This window comes from Lipotes vexillifer, unplaced genomic scaffold, assembly GCF_000442215.2.
Source record: "Lipotes vexillifer unplaced genomic scaffold, Lipotes_vexillifer_v1.1 scaffold491, whole genome shotgun sequence".
NCBI lineage: Eukaryota > Metazoa > Chordata > Mammalia > Artiodactyla > Lipotidae > Lipotes > Lipotes vexillifer.
Window position 1 is genome coordinate 901,028 of NW_006770548.1, and position 17,363 is coordinate 918,390.

The window sequence follows — 17,363 nt, forward strand, 5'->3', positions numbered from 1 at the left end:
GCAATTCCCCTACAAACCCTAGCCCCTGACCCAAGGGTCCCAATTCTGTGGCCCCATGATGGGACCCCTCATTGCTGTCCCTGACACAGGCCTCTAATGACCCTTGATAATCTAAGCTAGACTCTCACCTCCAACAGCACAGAGAGGCTTGATCTGTCTCTGATGGCTCTGGGTCACCACTACCCCTATGCCAACCCCCATGTGAATGAAGCATTTTAGGTCCCAAGGCACCTCTGATCTCTAACCACTCACCCTACTGCCCCATATCATGTTCGCATGCTGACCCTCACCTGAATACAGCCAACCAGACCCTTAGGAGCCTCCTCTTCGCTGCTGGGGGGCAGGCCTCCCACATGGAGTCGCTTTACCTGCAGGCCCTGCAGCTCACTCCCCACCGCCAAGGTGTCCTGGAGGAAGGGGACAGTCAGCACTAGGGGTGTGGGGGGGACCTGACGGACCCCTGCCCTACCCCAGTGTCAGTTTTGGCTTTATCCTAGGCCTTATCCTGCACCACCATGCTCTGTCCCTCTGGCCCAGAGGACTGGTCTGGAAATGAAATGCTCCCGAGTATGGAGGACCTGTTGGAGCATGGGGGACGGGTGACAGGAAGTTTTCAGTCCAGAGCTGGGCTCAGACTGGGCCTTCTCTCCTGGACCCAGAACAGACCCTAAAATTCCATGACTTTAAGCTGGGAATATCAGGAGACCAGAAGAGGTTTCCAGAAGTTTGGCAAAGTGCTAGCTGCAGAGGTACCCCAAGAATAGGCCAGAAATCTGCATAGCCTCCTTTACATGAGGAGGGTGTAGCAGAGTGGGCTCAGAGCGAGAACATGAGGAGGGGGACTCGGGGGAGAATATCAGACTATGTGCAGTGGAGGGAAGTGAGAGGACTAGAGGTGGGGTCAAATGAGGTGGGTCTAGTCGGAGGCTGAGAATGGACCACCCCAGGGTTAGAGGTCAGACCTGGAAGAGGCTAAAGTCCAATGAGACCATGAGGACGTGGTGGCCCCGCCGGCCACCTGGCTCCTCCTGCAACTCCAGCCGCAGATCATGCCATCGGCCATCACTGACAGTCACCTGGTCCAGGAGGAGGTGGGCAGCACGGCCCGAGCCCCTGGTCACTGTCACAGACAGCAACCCCCGATCCAGCTGCGGGTAGAGAGGCACAGCCCTGGGGTCAGAGCCCCAAGTTTGGCTGGGGCTAGGAGTATCAGGAGGTGAGATCAGAGGGCTCAGAGGTCAAGAATATCAGAGGTCAGTACAGCAGGGACAAGGCTATATTTGGCACATAGGGCACTGTGCCCAGGGACACTATGCAGCAGAGAGTGAAGTTAGGGGGCAGAGGTCAGGACGAGGGGTCATGGATTAGTGCAGGTGGCACAAGAGAGCTATGCTGGTATGCTGCACCTGCAGAGGATATGATAGTGGGGAAGAGGGTCAAGGGCCTGGGTCCAGAGCAGGGTCAAGTATAGTCAGTACACCTGGCAGAGAAGTATGCTGTGTGACCAGGCCTGAAACCACAGGAATGTTGCTGGTGCATTAGAGATTGAGAGCTGAGGGTCTAGGGAGGGGTCAGGAGGACAGACACACCTGACAGAGGAGTGTGCTATGTGGCCCAGCCTGGACTTGCATCAGGACCCCCTGCTTCGCCCGTGTCCGAAATGCCAGCCCCAGGTACCACGGCACAGATACAGCCATGTCATTTCCAAAGTCCCAGCTCAGTGTGCCGTTGCCACGGAAATGGTGGGGATGGGCCATAGCTGGTGGGATAAAAGAAGGAGGGTCACAGTCCTCACCTCAAGAACAGAATTTACCCTGCAGGCTCCTCCTGCCCCAGGCTGCCCACTCACTGAGCCGACAGTCTTTGCCTCCAAAGCCCACAGGGCAGTCACAGCTGAAGCCACCCCAGCGCTCTGAGCAGAAGCCGCTGTTCTTGCAGGGGCCTGAGTCACAAAAGTGCAGCTTGGCCTGGCAGCCTGGGAGAGGAAGGTACATAGAGGAGGTAAGAACACAAGGCAGTGGTGGGGGCAAAACACAGAGGTCCGGGGGGCTGAAAGTGGCCATGATCTTAGCCCCATGTTCTCTCAGGGGGTAGAATTGGTAGGACTCAGGTCCTAAAGGCTAGGCTGCAGCGTTCTGCTTGCCAGGAAAGGAGACAAGGAGGAGGTCAGATTTTGAGTTAATCTACATAGCTTTCCACCCTTTCCCTATGATGAGGACATGGCCTACCTGCCATGGTGCCGTTGTTTGCGACAAAGGATGCCATGTCCACTTGGCGGCCATCAATATGCAGGTCCCGCATGCAGCCAACAAAGTCCTTGTGGGACACGGGGAAGTTCTCGGGAAGGTTGGGGACACCCCCCAGGAGCAGAGGGCCTGTGAGGTCCAGGGACCTGGGGGTCAGAGGTCCAGGTCATTGGTGGGACTGGGGCCAGGGTAGGTTTGCTCCTGGTGGGGGGCATAGGAAATGGAAGGGGTAGGACTCAGAGGGTATGGTGACTGAGCGGGGAGGGTAAGATCAGGCTGAGGAAGGAACTGGAGACTTACTTCAGTTGCGGGGGTGCAAAGGAGAGTTTATGATGGGCAGATGGTCTGGGGAAAGGTGGAAGAGGCTGGGGTTGAGGATGAGGATGAAAAAGGGAGGCATTTGGGTGGCTGGGGGAGGGGATGGGGGTCAGGTGGGCTGTGGGGCATTAGAGAGAGTGGAACCTTTGGGGGAGTGGAATCTTTGGGGGAGTGGGTGTCTGGGGACTGTGTGGGAGTGGGCAGTCTGGGCAGAACACAGAGAGGGAGGTTAAGGTGAGATGGGGTTTCAGCATCCTAGTGGGGAGAGGGAAATACGGTGGTTTGGGGAAGGATGGGGAGTTTGGTAGGCAGTATCGGAAGGCTTGGAGTGGGCTTTGGCAGGCAGAGGGCTTGAGGATCAGGGGCTGGGGGCCTCACTTCTTGGAGCTTGTTTGTGTGCCAGCAGCCGCGCATGCGTAGTTGCCAATCTCAGCACCGAACTGCAGAGCCACAGCCATGTCGCAGTCATCCACGCTCAGCACAGCCACCTTGTCCTTGGAGGGGCCCTGAGCACCCCCCAGGGCATCTGTCCGGGGCTAGAGACCCAGGCACACCACTCAACAGGACCCCCAGGGTGACCCCTGAGGGGGCAGAACCTGGCATCCCAGCTCCCCCCATACTCCCATGCCAAGGGTGGTGCCCACCTTGTTGTAGTATCTCAGATGCACTGTGTGCCACTGCCCGTCATTCAGGCCCCCTGGAACTGTGGGGCTGACCACTGTGTTGGACTCACCTGTGGGGTGGATGTGTGTGGAGGCTTGTCTGGAGCTGCTAAGTCCCCCTCCTCCTCCCACCCAGTCGTGCAGGCACAGCTACTCCCAGGGTGACCTTGGATGCATCAGATAACTCTCCCCACTGGTGGCCACACTGGCTGGACCAGAGTGCCTTTGGGCAGGTAGGAGAAGCACACACTTCGTGGAGAGATGGGCTTTCCCATAGGGAAAATGGTCCTCACTGTTGTCTGTTGGGTGTGGAGGTGTGTGTTCGGGTGTGGCCGTGGGGCTTGCACCCCTCAGCCATCTCACCCATACATGCACCCACTCGCGCCCACACTAGTCTGCGGGGGCACCCACCGGTGGAATATGTGAGTCTCACTTGCCCAGCCACGAGCTCCAGGGCCAGGAAGTCATGCTTCTCGTTCAGGCGCCCGTTGTAGAAGAGCAGCCCACTGGGCTGCACTGTGGCGAACCTGGGGGGTGGGGGTGGGGCGCGTCACAAGCCGGACCCCTCCTCACACCCACCATCCCTGTGACAAGAAGGTTTGAGGGAGCTCACCCTGGCTAGGGTGAGAGAGGAAGTGGTGAGAGAGGGAGGGGAGGGGGCGGTGTCCTATGGGACGCCAGGGTGGGGCCGTCAGGAATCTGGGTCTTGAAGGTAGTGGGGACCGCGTGCAGGCGCGCAGATGCGGGCGGGAACCTACGAGAGGGACAGCGTGAGGTGGAAGCGCTGCCGCAGGCCGCGGAACATGACGAAAGAACTGGGCGGGAAGGATCGAGCCGCCACTTCGCAGCGCGGACCCTCGAAGGCGCCGCCCGCCGGGCACTGGCAGCGAAAGCCGCCGTCGGGCCCGTTGGCGCAGGTGCCCCCGTTGCGGCAGACGCCGGGCACGCAGCGTCCGGCCTCCGTGTCTAGCTCGCAGTCTTCGCCTAGGGGTCAAGCCGCGGTCAGAGGCGGGCAAGACCGCGCCCGCCAAAGCGCCAGCGGGCCCCGCCCCTCCGAAGGCCACGCGCTCCAGGGGAGCGCCAAGACCTCTGAAAAGTCCAGCTCCCTCAAGTGGGCAGCCCCTAGTTATACCTGACCCCACCCTCCCTCCCCGCCTGGCTGCGACCACGCCCCTCCCATGGTCCCGCCCTGCCCACTACCGCGGACCTCAGGGCCCCGCCTCTGCCCAGGGCCACGCCTCCTTCGCTACCTCGGCCCCACCAAAACCTATTTCTTCGCGGCCTTAGGCTCTCTCTGGGCCAGGTTCTACAGCTTCTGGACTAACGGCGCCCAAATCGACCCCGGTTGGCTCAAGAGTGATGCCCAATCCTCACTGGCACTGCAGGTTCACCCAGCCCCGTGCCCTGCTCACCTGTGAAGCGCGGGCGGCAGACGCAGGTGTAGCCGCCCTCGCGCCGCGCGCAGGCGCCGCCATTGCGGCAAGGGTTGGAGTAGCAGAGATCGAGCTCCGTCTCGCAGAAGTCTCCCGTGAAGCCTGGGGGGCAGCGGCAGCGCAGGCCTGCGATGGGCTGGATGGGTCTGAAGAGCGTGGAGGCGGAGGCCAGGAAGGGCGCAGAGGAATCAAAGCGCAGCACGGACACACATTTCATGTAGTTCTCACAGGGCTCACGCAGGCATACGTTGTCGTCGAAGGGCAACACGTCCAGGAGAGAGCGGGCGGCAAGTGCGGCTCGGCGCACGTACAGCTGCTCCTGCAGCTCCTCGGAGCTGAACCAGGGACCTGCAGATCCAGCCCCGGCCCCGCGTGGCGCCAGCGCTGAGAAGCTCACGTTGAGTACGGTGCCCCCCACGTCTGTGTCGTTCTGGATGTTGAAGATGAAGACGTCCTCGGCGGGTGTGGCAAGTACTGCGGCCACGCCTTCCAGGAAGTGGCCTAGCAGTGGCGAAAGGAAGCGTTCCTGCCACATGTTCTCAAGGCGCACGGTCAGGCTGTTGGCCAGCAACTCCTCCGTGATGATGATCACGCGCAGCACACACTGTGCCGTCACACTATGTAGCCCATCTGCAGGCGGAAGTGGGGGAAGTGGTCAGTCTGGGGTCAGCGGCTGTTCCTCCCTGGGACATAAGAGGGCTGGGGCCAGTGACTGCTCAGTCCCCCAGCACCTCTGTGTTAGCAGGCTGACCATGCCAGGACACAAGGAGGTCTGAAGCTTGTGATCACCAACTCTCTCAGCATCAAGGTGTCAACAGGTTGCTGCTTCCTCTTGCCTCCCTCCAACACAGGAAGGGCCTGAGCCAGGGACCAACCAACCCCCCCCTGCCCCAACAGTGCCCATGGGTCAGCAAGTCATTCCTCCAACAGCACACAAGAAGGTCCCTAAGTGATCAGTAACCCACCCTTCCCCAAGTAATCATAGTCAGCAGGCCAATCAGGACAGAAAGAGGAACCAAGGCCACTGACCACCGACTTTCCTTCCCCTCATCCCCCGGCATTGCAGAACCAGCAAAACATGCCCTCCAAAAATATCCCTCTAGGTCAGGGATCACCCATCCCCTATCTCTGGTCAGTCAACTGCTTTCCCAAGGCACTAGAAGGGTCCCTAACCCTGTGACCACTCAACCTCATCCCCCAGAACCCTGGGTCAGCAAGCTCCCTCTCTCCAGGAGGGCCTTGGACTCTGGCCTCCTCCTCAGCATCCTTGAAATCAGCAAGCTGCCCATCACCCCAGACCTGGGTCCTGTGATTTCAGTGCCCACCCCCAGAAATGAGCATGAGGTGCTTATATGCCTTGTCTCCAGACCCTAGTGGCCAACAGCGATGGTTGTCCAGTGAATTGAGGGATGAATGTGCCTTCGTTGGCAGTGCCAGGAGTCCATACTCCAGAATTGGGTAATAAGCACTGGTAAAGTCTCTCCCAACCCCGTCAGCCTCCAGTATTCAGGACTGCAAGAGCTTCTCCTGCCTGCGCTCTCCTGTGAGGGAACAGCTTGTGAAGGCCTGGGGACATGGCTGCAGAAAAGAGGCAGGTGGGCCTCTGGACATTTCCCCAAAGGGCAGAGCCTTAGTCAGCCCCTTTAATAGCAGCCAGGTCTGTTCTCTGCCTGAGGCTGCCAGAGTAAACTGCTGTTCCCAACCACTAAACTACTGGCCTCCCTCTCCTCCACAGATGGGCTGAGGGTCACACCAGACCCAAAGTAACCGTTCATCTGAACAGGGATGTGGTGTGGGCTGACTGGTCTATGCTGGCTTTTCCTGGGACCTCCAGAGCATTACCCCAGGACCTCTAGCCTTTCAGAGGGAGGGGAGCTATCCCTAGATTAACAAGCAGACAGTTCTTTACAGTCTTTATGGGGTCTGCTAATGCCCTAGAATGTTTGGGGTTCTGTGGAGACTGCCCAAGACCCTAAACAGAGACTATATGACCCTAACCTGTGAGGCAGATCCTGTGGGGTGCAGGAACCCAGAGCTTAAGGGATTCTTGGAAGGCTTGAAAAATCCCTCGTTGGTTTGAAGTGCCTTGTGGGGCCCCTGAGGACCTGACAGGCTGAGGTCACTGGCTCACTTGATTAACCCCCCCCCTCACCTGTAACAGTCACCAACATGGAGGCCACCAGTGGGCGGTTGTTGTCTAGCTTGCGGCTGAGTCGAAGCTCCCCGCTGGTCTGGTTGACCACCAGCAGCTGCAGCTCATTGCCCCGCTCAAAGGAGTAGAAGAGGTGGTCAGAGACATCAGGATCGTAAGCAGGGATGCGCCCAATGATGCCTGAGGGGAAAGTGTCTGAGCGGTTGGACACATAGTTGTTGAAGAGGATCTGGAAGTTGTTGAGCACAGGGCTGTTGTCATTCTGGTCAACTAGGCGGATGTGCACAGTGGCCCGACTGACCAGAGGGGCTGATGTGGCCTGCACAACAATCACATATTCCTGGCGAGCTTCATAGTCCAGGTCAATGAGTGCTGTCAACTCTCCAGAGAAGATATCCATTTGGAACAGCTCAGGGATGTTCCCCTCCACAATCTGGTACATTATATGAGCATTGGGGCCTTCATCAGGGTCCTCTGCAGTGATCTGGGCTACCACCGAGCCCACAATGCTGTTCTCCTTCACTCGCACCTCAAACTCCTCAGCTGGGAAGACCGGTGCATTGTCATTAACATCCTGCACCATCACCTGGATGCTGACTGGAGTCCGAAGTGGGGGCACACCTCGGTCCACTGCATAAGCAGTCAGTTCATACACTGGTACCGCCTCCCGATCTAGCCGCCTCACTGTGCGGACAATGCCAGAGGTGGGCTCAATGGTAAAATCTCCATCCCCATCTTCCCCATTCTGGAAAGTGTACTGGACCCGGCCATTGGCATGAGCATCCCGGTCAGTAGCTGAGATCTGCAGGATACTGGTGAAAGGTGGGGCATCCTCAGAAACCAGCCCTCTGTAGTGGGAGGCCACAAACTGTGGAGGGTTATCATTCACATCATTGACCATCACCTCCACATAAGTAGTGTCTGCCTTCTGTGGGATGCCATTGTCCCTAGCTGTAATAGCCAGTGTGTAGGTCATCTGGTCCTCATAGTCCAGTGAGGCCTGCAGTGTAATGGCCCCTGAGTCTGCATCAATGCGGAACTGGGGCAGGTTGTCCTCCAGGAAATAAGTGATACGAGCATTCTCACCCACATCATCGTCAGAGGCACTGATGACCACCACGGTGCTACCCACTGGCCGATCCTCATTCACACTCACTGAGTAGTGGGCACTTTGAAAGACAGGCCGGTGAGTGTTGGCATCTGTAATGTTGATGTGCACGTAGCAGTGATCATGAAGGGCACGGTCAGATGCAGTTAGCACCAACTTGAAGTAGCGTTCCTGCTTGTAGTCCAGTGGCAGAGCCAGTGTCACCAGACCTACACCCCCTTGGGAGCTGATGGCAAAGCGATTCCGAGTGTTGCCTCCTGTGATCTGGTAGCTGATGGCACTGTTGGCATCACGATCTACAGCAGTCACACTCACCACACTGGTGCCCACGGTTGCATCCTCATTCAGTCGTAGGTGGTACTCCTTCATAGTGAACTCAGGGCGATTGTCATTAACATCCAGCACAGTCACTGTGACGCTGGCTGAAGCTGAGAGTGGGGGTGAGCCATGGTCTCGGGCCTCCACACCAAAGAAGTAATGCTCCACAGACTCACGGTCCAGGGGACCACTCACAGAGACCCAGCCAGTGGCACTGTTTATCACAAAGGGTGTATCAGATGCCACACCAGTTAGGGAATACTCCAATCTGGCATTCTCTCCATGGTCTGCATCCACTGCCTGAATGTGGATGACTGAGTGGCCCAGGGGCGCGTTTTCCAGGACAGAGACCTGGAAGGGCGTGCTGACAAAGATAGGAATATGGTCATTGATGTCGACCACCTGGATGCTGGCCAGGCCTGTGTTGTTGGACAGCGGTGGGCGGCCTGCATCCTGAGCCCGGATGCGCAAGGCATACTCTCGCTCTGCCTCAAAGTCCAGAGGTGCCACCACCTGGATCTCGCCCGTGAGGCTGTCGATGGCAAAGTGGCCGCGGCTGTTGCCACTGATGATGTTGTAGTGCACCAGTCCGTTGGCGTCCTTGTCCCTGTCGGTAGCCGAGACGCGTAGCACCACCGTATGGGGGCGCACATCCTCGCGCACCTGCGCCACGTAGCGTTTCTCGCTAAACTGGGGCGCATTGTCGTTCTCGTCCAGCACGGTTATGTGCACACGTACAGTGGCAGAGCGCGGCCCGGGCTCTTGTCCCTGGTCGCTGGCCTCCACCACCAGCTCGTAACTTTCCATGTGCTCGCGGTCCACGCGACCGCTGGTGCTGATGAGCCCTGAGCGCGGATCAATTTCGAAGGCGGCAGAGGCGGCGGTTCGCTCAGCTGGCGGCCCCACAAAGCGGTAACGCAGGTTGGCGTTGGGGGGCGCGTCACCGTCTGTGGCACGCAACTGCAGGATGGGGTAGCCCTCCTCCACGTTCTCGCGAAGCGTCTCCCGGTACTGCGCCTGCTCAAATACCGGCGCGTGGTCGTTGCGGTCGGCCACTGTCACGGCCACCATGGTGGTGGCCGAGAGGCGCGGCGAGCCATGATCCTGCGCCGTCACGCGCAGGTAGTGGCGATCCATGCTCTCGCGGTCCAGAGCAGCCTCTGTGCGAATAAGGCCGCTCTGCGGGTCGATGCTGAACAGCTCCAGCGAGCGGCTGTTCATGAGCGCAGCCAGCGAGTAGACTAGGCGTCCTGCCTCGCCGATGTCCGGATCCTGCGCCACTACGCGTAGCACCGCGGTCCCCGCCGCCTCATTCTCGGGCACCAGTGCCTGGTAGTTGTACTGCGGAAACTGTGGGTGGCGGTTCGCGGCGCGACGGGGGCGGGCCCGGCTCGCTGGGGGTAATCTCCAGGCTCCATGCTCGGTCGGGCCCCCAGTGGGGCGCGGCCTCGGGCGCTGAGGGAGGAAGCGGCGGCGGAAGAGGACGCGGGAGCGCATGCGCTCGGGCGTTGGCTCGGGAGCTGTCCGAGACTCTCGCAGTGCTGAAACAGATGCGGAAGCTGTCCTCTCCTTGAGAGGTGCTGAATCCAGCCCGGGGCCGGATCCCACGGCCCCGGGAGGGCGATCCGGCCGAGGCCCTGTCCTCCTCGCTTGGGATGTCGCGGTTCTCTCGCTCTGACCCCTGCGCCCCGGCGCCCACAATTCCTCGCAGCAGCGCGTGGTTCCCACTTTTTGGGGGGCGCCTGTCCCAGTATTCCTCCGGGAGAACACCGGCTGGGAACCACGGGGCCGAATCCGAAGGTCCGAAGGGAAGGGAGAGCTGTTCTCTGGGCCCGGGACCCCTGGGGAAAGGCGTTCTGGCGACAGACTATCTCTTTGCAACGGCCCTGCCCGCCCGCAAGAGGAGACCTCTGGACGCCAGCATAACAGTGACCCTGGTCCTTGTCCTGTCTCCTGCCCGCGGCTGCCAAATGTCTTGACTCCATATTCCGCTCCCAACCCCGGCTGCTTAGGGGGCCCTCGACCGCTTTGGTCGCTTTGCCTTCCCCCTCGGAGCCCCACGAAGACAGGTTCCCTGACTCCCAGGCCAGGCTTTCCATCCTCTCGGACCCCGGGCGACTCGGGACAAAGAGCTAAGGCTCCGCCGCCGATCCGCGCCCCTGGCCCCGTAGCAGCAGCTACCCCCGGGTCCCAACCTTGGCCCCCGCCGCCCCCCAGCTCCTCCCGGGTAGGAGGGAACAAAGAGAGGAGGAGAAGGAGCAGGAGTAGCGGGGTGGTCGGCCCCCTCAGACCCCACCACGGCTGCCGCCTCGCCATCACCCCCTACTTCCCCACACGGCCTCCACTGTCCTCCGCCTGGGTCCAGGCCTTGGGCCCGCCTCGCTGCTCGGGCCCCCACCCGGGGCCCTGCCGCCGCCCTGGTCCCCCGCCTCTAGGCCTGTCGCTCCGCGCCGCCGCCACCCTCTGGGCACCATCTACTCCGCGGCCAGAGTCCCTTTGGGGAGCGGCCCTGGCTTTTGCCGCCCCCACCACAGCATCCCCGACGCTGCTGCCGCCTCCCGCCGCTCCAACATGGCTCCCGGCCGCTGCGATGGTTCGTTCCACCTCCGCCCCGAAGCCCCAAATCCGATGGTACAGGCTGTTGCGCATGGCAGCTCTCGATATCGAAGTTACTGCCGCCATCTTTATTGAGGGCGGAGCCTAAGTGCTGCCCGCGGTCCTGAACCGGGCTTGGTGCTTCACTGTCCCTGGTTCCACCCTCCTCGTGGCCACCGCCCTCACCAGCATCCCTCCCCCTAGGGCGCTGTCTCAGCTCCGTCTTCCAGCTTTCTGCTTGCGGATCTCGTCTCCCTTCCTGAGCACTAGTTTCGAACCCGGTCCCGGATTTTGGTCTGAAAATTTGGTGCCCATGATGTGCAGAGAAAGCGTTCTCATGACTCTTGGGCGGGGATACCATGTGGAATCCTGGGGTCGGAGGGTACGATGGCTGGATGGGGCCTGGGGTGCCAGCAGGCCAAACAACAGCCTTAACTGTTCGATCAAAACTTTGCTTTGTTTGTTTTTTGTTTTTGGTTTTTTCGGCTGCGCTGGCATGCCGGATCTTAGTTCCCTGACCAGGGATCCAACTCGTGCCCCCTGCAGTGGAAGCGCGGAGTACTAACCACTGGACCACCAGGGAGGTCCCAATCAGCGAGCTTTAACTCATGAAACATGTCGCGACCATCTGTTTGGAGGGCCCCAACGCAGCAAACTTCCCTGCCTTGCTGGCCGCCAGCAGTCTTCCAGGTTGGGGGCTCTTCCACTGGAAGCTACACTCCCGCCTCCAGGCCGCGGGTCTCTGGAGTGCTCTGGAATGCCACGTGGAACCCGGCATTGCTGCACGGCTGCGGCCCGGCCTCCTAGGGTCCCCGCCCCTCGCCCGCTAAGACTGCGTCCCTTAACCCCTTGTAGGGACTAACGGAATCTCAGTTTTGCCCGCGCTATGCTATTCGGCGCAAGTCGACCCAGGCTAGCCAATGGGCAGACGCCGCGGAACAGACGTCACAGAGGATGGGCGGGGGCGGGGGAGTGGTGAACGAGGAGCGTTCCAATCAGAAAGCCACTGTTTCTATTGGCACAATGGGTGGCTCCGCCCCCATGGCAGACTCATTGTCTGGGGGAGGAGGCTCCTCCGGTTCCAGAATAGCCCGGAGAGACAATCCAGGAGCAGCTCTACGGGCCAGCCTGCAAAGGCAGCAGCGACAGTGGGCTGCAGCGCCACGAGCAGAGGACGCAGGCGTCCCTGGACCGAGGAGGGGTTTAGGGCTGGGACACGGAACGCTCCAAGGGTTGCGGTTCCTGCTTGGAACCAGCGGAGATCCCCCGGCTAAGGCCCCTGGCCCGCCCCAAACGGTACCTATGACATCACCACCAACCAATCAAATGGCGCATTCCTAGCCGCCCCCCCCCCGACTTCTTCGCTTCCAGGAGGCGGGGTTCCCGTGGGTTTCTCCTTCAAGCGCCTCAAGTGACTATGGAGAGCGGGTGGGTGGGCTCCAGTGGTGCCCTCTGGTTTCTCCGAATCTGAGGACCACCTAAGGTCAGATCCGGATGTACGGTCTGGGTTCCTATGGGCGTGAGCATGAAGCATCTGCAGAGGCGCCTAAGGCGGAACTCGGTTGGATGGGGGCTCAGTCGGCGTAGAGCCTGGAGGAGGGAAGCCAAAGACATGGTTCTGATCGCACACCCACCCTCCGGGTCCACAGTCTAGCGAATGGAGGGCAGAAAACTTTAACGAAGGAGGGAGACAGGTGGAACGCTAGGGAGAGGGATGCTGGGGTCCCAGAAGAGGCACCTGAGCCAATGTAGCGATCTGGGAAAGCTATCTGAAGAAGATGCCCGTGCAGAGCTCTGAATAACCAAGAGATGGAGGAGCCACCCTAGGTCTTGGAGGCTGTGTGGACAAATGTGCTGACGCTTAAAGGGACCATGGCCAAAGGAAGTTACGCCCTGCTCCCTCCACTAGGGTTAGCACTGCCCTCAACTGATGCTCCTTGTGGAGAGCAAGACCTAGAGCTCTCCTTGACACCTCTGTTGACTGCAGATGACTCTCCGTGTCACTCCCTGCTGTTCTGCCTCCACCGTAGTCCTCTTTGTGGCTGCTGTTCCATGGAAGCCTCTCCCTCTCCATCTGCACTCACCTCTGTGCCCCAGCCCAAGTGGCAGCTTCTAAAGCTCCCTGTAAAGACAAACCAAGTGTAGTTCCTTTTTCCACGTCCTCTTTCCACTGCCCTCTAGGACATCTCAACCCCTCTCCTCGTGCCTTTTCCTCCCTACCTTGTGTTTGTCCCCTCCTTCCTCCAATTCAGGGGCACCTTGCTGGGAGAGCAGACCAGGAAACCTGGCCAACCCATCCAGCTCAATTATCCAACAGTTCTTTCATCTCACTAAGACCTCCAATCTGTCATTTCTCACCTCCTCTCAGCCCCTTACCTTAACCATTAGCCAGTCTTATAACAACTCTCCTGCCCTGCTCTTCTTAGATAAACTCACTGGGCTAAAATCGAACTCCTTAAAATAGGTTACTTGGGGCGGGGGGGTCTTGCTCTTGCGCGCCTGGCGCTTGCCTAGGTTATTGGCGTAAGCGCAAGATCGGTGGGCTCCTAAGGTTTCTGCTTGAAAACTGGATGATCTTCTAGCATGAGACTATTCCTTATCAGAGCCTAGGGCCGCTGGGCCCCTTCACTCAGTACTTGCTGGAGCATGATCACACCCTCGTGCACAGTTGGTATTGGCTTGCCTGGCTGATTCACGTGGGAGAGTCCTTGTATGCCATTGTATTGTTCAAGTCTAAAGGCATCACGCATAGTTGGACTCAACTACTCTGGTTCCTGCAAACATTCCTTTTTGGGATGGCATCTATTACTTGATTGCTTACAGACCAAGATGCCAAAAACAAACTTAAAAAAAGATATGCAAAAAAACTGAATCACTATTTTGTACACCTGGAACTAATATTGTAAACCAACTATACTTCGATTTTAAAAAGAGAGAAAATACAGCATATAAAGTTCCTAGGAGAAAAAAAAAAGATTTTCAAAAGCTTCCTCTACACTTTGACATTCAGCCTCACCTTTTTTGGGGGGTGCTGTGTTTACTTGATCTTTCTAGAAAGTTACGACCCTCTAGTTATTCATTATTTATCTGCTCTGGTTAAACTTGAGTAGATAGTAGGAAAAGATTTTAGCTTTCCAGTTCTGCAGACTAACCTATTCGGCAGAGGGCTTCCAGCTACCTTCTTGCGGTCCTTGGCTGTGTTGGCGTTCTATCACCTGGTTTAAGCCACATACTAAGTTTGCTTGTTGGGATATCATTGCTCCCACCTTCTGATTATAACACCTTACCCTTACGACCACCATCTTATTAGCTCTCCTTTCCCCCAATTTTTTTCCACCCACCTGGACCAAAATTGAGTGACACTTCCGTAACACATCAATTCCACCCGCATTTGTTAGACACCTGTGAGGCGGGATCTTCTCCTCCCAGGCTTCTATTTCACATTATGGAGAAAGATAAGGAAGACAAGCAAGTGCCTGGAATGGGGCGGGCGAAGCGGTGACAGAGAGGCACAGAGGACATCCTGGGAACCAAGAAGGAACGACTGGGCAATGCTTTCTCTGCTGCTGCCAGCCAGAAGTGATGCTTCCCTCCACTCGGACCCTCCAACATAGTGCTCTGTATGTGCAGGGTCTGATGGCCACCTTCAAGTCAGGACCACATCTTAAGACAGCTTCATTTTTTTCCTCTAGCACCTGTCCCATCGCTTCACACACAGGTGTTCTATCAGTGTTTACTGAACAAAGGAGGGAAACTCTGATTTCACTTTGACTTGTTCAGCATCATTCCAATTTTTATCTGAAAATTGCAGAACCCATTCAGTGTAACCTTGTGTCAGAGAAAAGCACAGGACTGCCCTTGACTGGTACCACCATCTTTCTGTGGGTCCCCTGGTGGGAAACCTGTATCTTTTTCACACTTTCCTATTCTTGGTCACTTTTTCCAGACACTGTAGATGTCTCCCTCCAGTTCTGACTCACTCAGCCATTCCTGTTCTAGAGAGTCTAGACCATGGGTTCTCCAGCTAGTTACTACCTCTCTCACTCACCTGGTTATAACTTACTACTGACTGGTTGGGGCAGGAGGGTTACTGTCACCTCCAGGAGCCTTTAGGGCTCCTTTCCTGGAGGACCCCCTGCTTTTTCACTAGGGACTAGACCTTATTTTCCTTCCACGTAGGTCACGTTATTTGTTTTAAGCAAACACTTATGAGAAACAGCCCCCTCGCCCCCAAAATGAGGCCTCAAGTAAAAGCACAACCATGAAAGATAATGGACTATGAATTAGTTTTGGTGGAGATCAACTTCTACACATAAATCTCAGTCTTTCCCTCTGTTTCTCTTGTGATTAAGGGGTTATTAATGGTGCCAAGGATAATATGGCTGATTACTGAATGAAATGTATTAACTTGAATAAAATGTTGTGAATTGTGAAAAAAAAATAGACTACTTGTGAATTCCTCACCTCTGGAGCAGCAGAGCATTGCTAGAGGAAAACATTTCACATTCTTGACAACAAGCCTTAATATTATATTGGAGGGCTTTGCCAGCACAGTAAGGCAAGAAAAACAGTAAAAAAGTACAAGGATTGGAAAGGAAAAAAGAAACCTTATTCACAGGCAACAGGAATGTGTATGTAAAAAATCCAAAAGAACGTATAGATAAGTTGTTAGAGTTTAGCAGTCATTGGCTGCAAGGTCAATATATAAAAATCAGTTGTAATTTCTATACATCAACAAGTGAGAAAAATTTTTTTCATGATGTGATTTACAGTAGCATCATGTAAGGTAAAATGCTGGAATAAATATAATGAAATATGTGCAATGACTCTTCACACACACATACACACACACACAATAAAACATTATTGACACTAAACACTGTGATAATCATTTCATGATGTATGTAAGTCAAATCAATAGGCTGTATACCTTAAACCTATATAGTGCTATATGTCAATTATATCTCAAGAAACACTGGAAGAAAAAAACATTATTGAGAGAAATAAAGACATAAATGGAGTGGAAAACTATGTTCAAAGACTGAAAGATTAAATACAGGCATACCTCAGAGATACTGTGGGTTCAGTTTCAGACCACCGCAATAAAGCAAATATCACAATAAAGTGAGTTACACAAATTTTCTGGTTTCCCAGGGCAGATGAAAGTTATGTTTAGACTAGAGTGTGCAATAAGTGTGCAATAACAACATTATGCCTAAAAAAAATGCACATACCTTAATTAAAAATACCTTATTGCTGGGACTTCCGTGGTGGCGCAGTGGTTAAGACTCTGTGCTCCCAATGCAAGGGGGCTGGGGTCGATCCCTGGCCAGGGAACTAGATCCCACATGCGTGCGGCAACTAAGAGTTCGCATGCCACAACTAAGGAGGTTGCCTGCCGCAATTAAGGAGCCCATGAGCCACAACTAAGGAGCCCACCTGCCGCAACTAAGACCCAGTGCAACCAAATAAATAAATAAATATTTTTTTAAAAAAGAGAAAATCAAAACCTAAAAAGATGGGGGGACCACAAAATTTTAAAAAAAATACCTTATTGCTAAAAAATGCTAACCATCACCTGAGCCTTCAGCGAGTTGTAATCTTTTTGAAAAGTAACACCAGGGAATTCCCTGGTGGTCCAGTGGTTAGGACTCAGCACTTCCACTGCAGGGGGTACGGGTTCGATCCCTGGTGGGGGAACTAAGATCCCGCATGCTGCATGGCGTGGCCAAAAAAAAAAAGAAAAACAACATTAAAGATCACTGATCACAGATCATCATAACAAATATAATAATGATAAAGTCTGAAGTATTATGAGAATTACCAAAATGTGACACAGAGACATGAAGTGAGCAAATGCTGTTGGAAAGTTGGCAACAATTAGACTTGCTTGACACAGGGTTTGCCACAAACCTTCAACACCTTTCAATTTGTAACAGATGCAGTTTATCTGTGAAGTGCAACAAAATGAGGTATGCCTGTATTGCACACATGCTAATTCTTCCCAAAGAATGGATTCAATGCAACTCCGATAGAAATCCCAGCAGATACTGTGTAGTGTGTGTGTGTGTGTGTGTGTGTGTAAACTGACAAACTGGATTCTAAAACGTACGAGGGCCAGGAATACCCAAGACAGTCCGAAGAAAACCCAAGTAGGAGAACAGCTTCGTCTATAGGAGATCAAGAAAGCTACAGCTACAGAAACCAAGACTGTATGGTGCTGGTGCAGGAATAGACAGATGAATGGAACAAAATCCAGAGAGGGGCCTAAAGATGTGTGGAGACTTGAATTTTGACAAGGGTGGCTCTTAAGAGAGCCACAAAGTATGGGCTTTCCAATAAATGGTGCTGGGTCAGTTGGACATCCATGCAGAAAAAAATTACATGAGACCCCTACTTCATACTACCTTCATAATCAATTGCAGATTTGACATGTGAAGATGAAAGGAAAGACAATGCAGCTTTTAGAAGAGAACACAGAAGTTCTTCACGACTATAAGCAAATATATATATATATTTTTTTTTGGCGGG

The 17,363-nt window shown here is 55.4% G+C and overlaps 1 protein-coding gene across 1 annotated transcript in view; it reads right to left on the bottom strand.

The window, feature by feature from the left end:
• The window catches only part of CELSR3 (cadherin EGF LAG seven-pass G-type receptor 3), a 25,374-nt gene extending 14,821 nt beyond the window's left edge, over positions 1 to 10,553 (bottom strand). Inside the window, exons 1-11 of the mRNA XM_007446164.1 lie at positions 6,812 to 10,553; positions 4,639 to 5,289; positions 3,985 to 4,210; positions 3,638 to 3,753; positions 3,209 to 3,297; positions 2,943 to 3,100; positions 2,229 to 2,392; positions 1,850 to 1,975; positions 1,590 to 1,759; positions 963 to 1,148; positions 291 to 407 (exon numbers count right to left, since the gene is read on the bottom strand). Coding sequence (XP_007446226.1) covers positions 291 to 407; positions 963 to 1,148; positions 1,590 to 1,759; positions 1,850 to 1,975; positions 2,229 to 2,392; positions 2,943 to 3,100; positions 3,209 to 3,297; positions 3,638 to 3,753; positions 3,985 to 4,210; positions 4,639 to 5,289; positions 6,812 to 10,553 — 5,745 coding nt within the window. The remainder of the gene's footprint in view (positions 1 to 290; positions 408 to 962; positions 1,149 to 1,589; positions 1,760 to 1,849; positions 1,976 to 2,228; positions 2,393 to 2,942; positions 3,101 to 3,208; positions 3,298 to 3,637; positions 3,754 to 3,984; positions 4,211 to 4,638; positions 5,290 to 6,811) is intronic.
• Between the last annotated feature and the right edge of the window lie 6,810 nt (positions 10,554 to 17,363).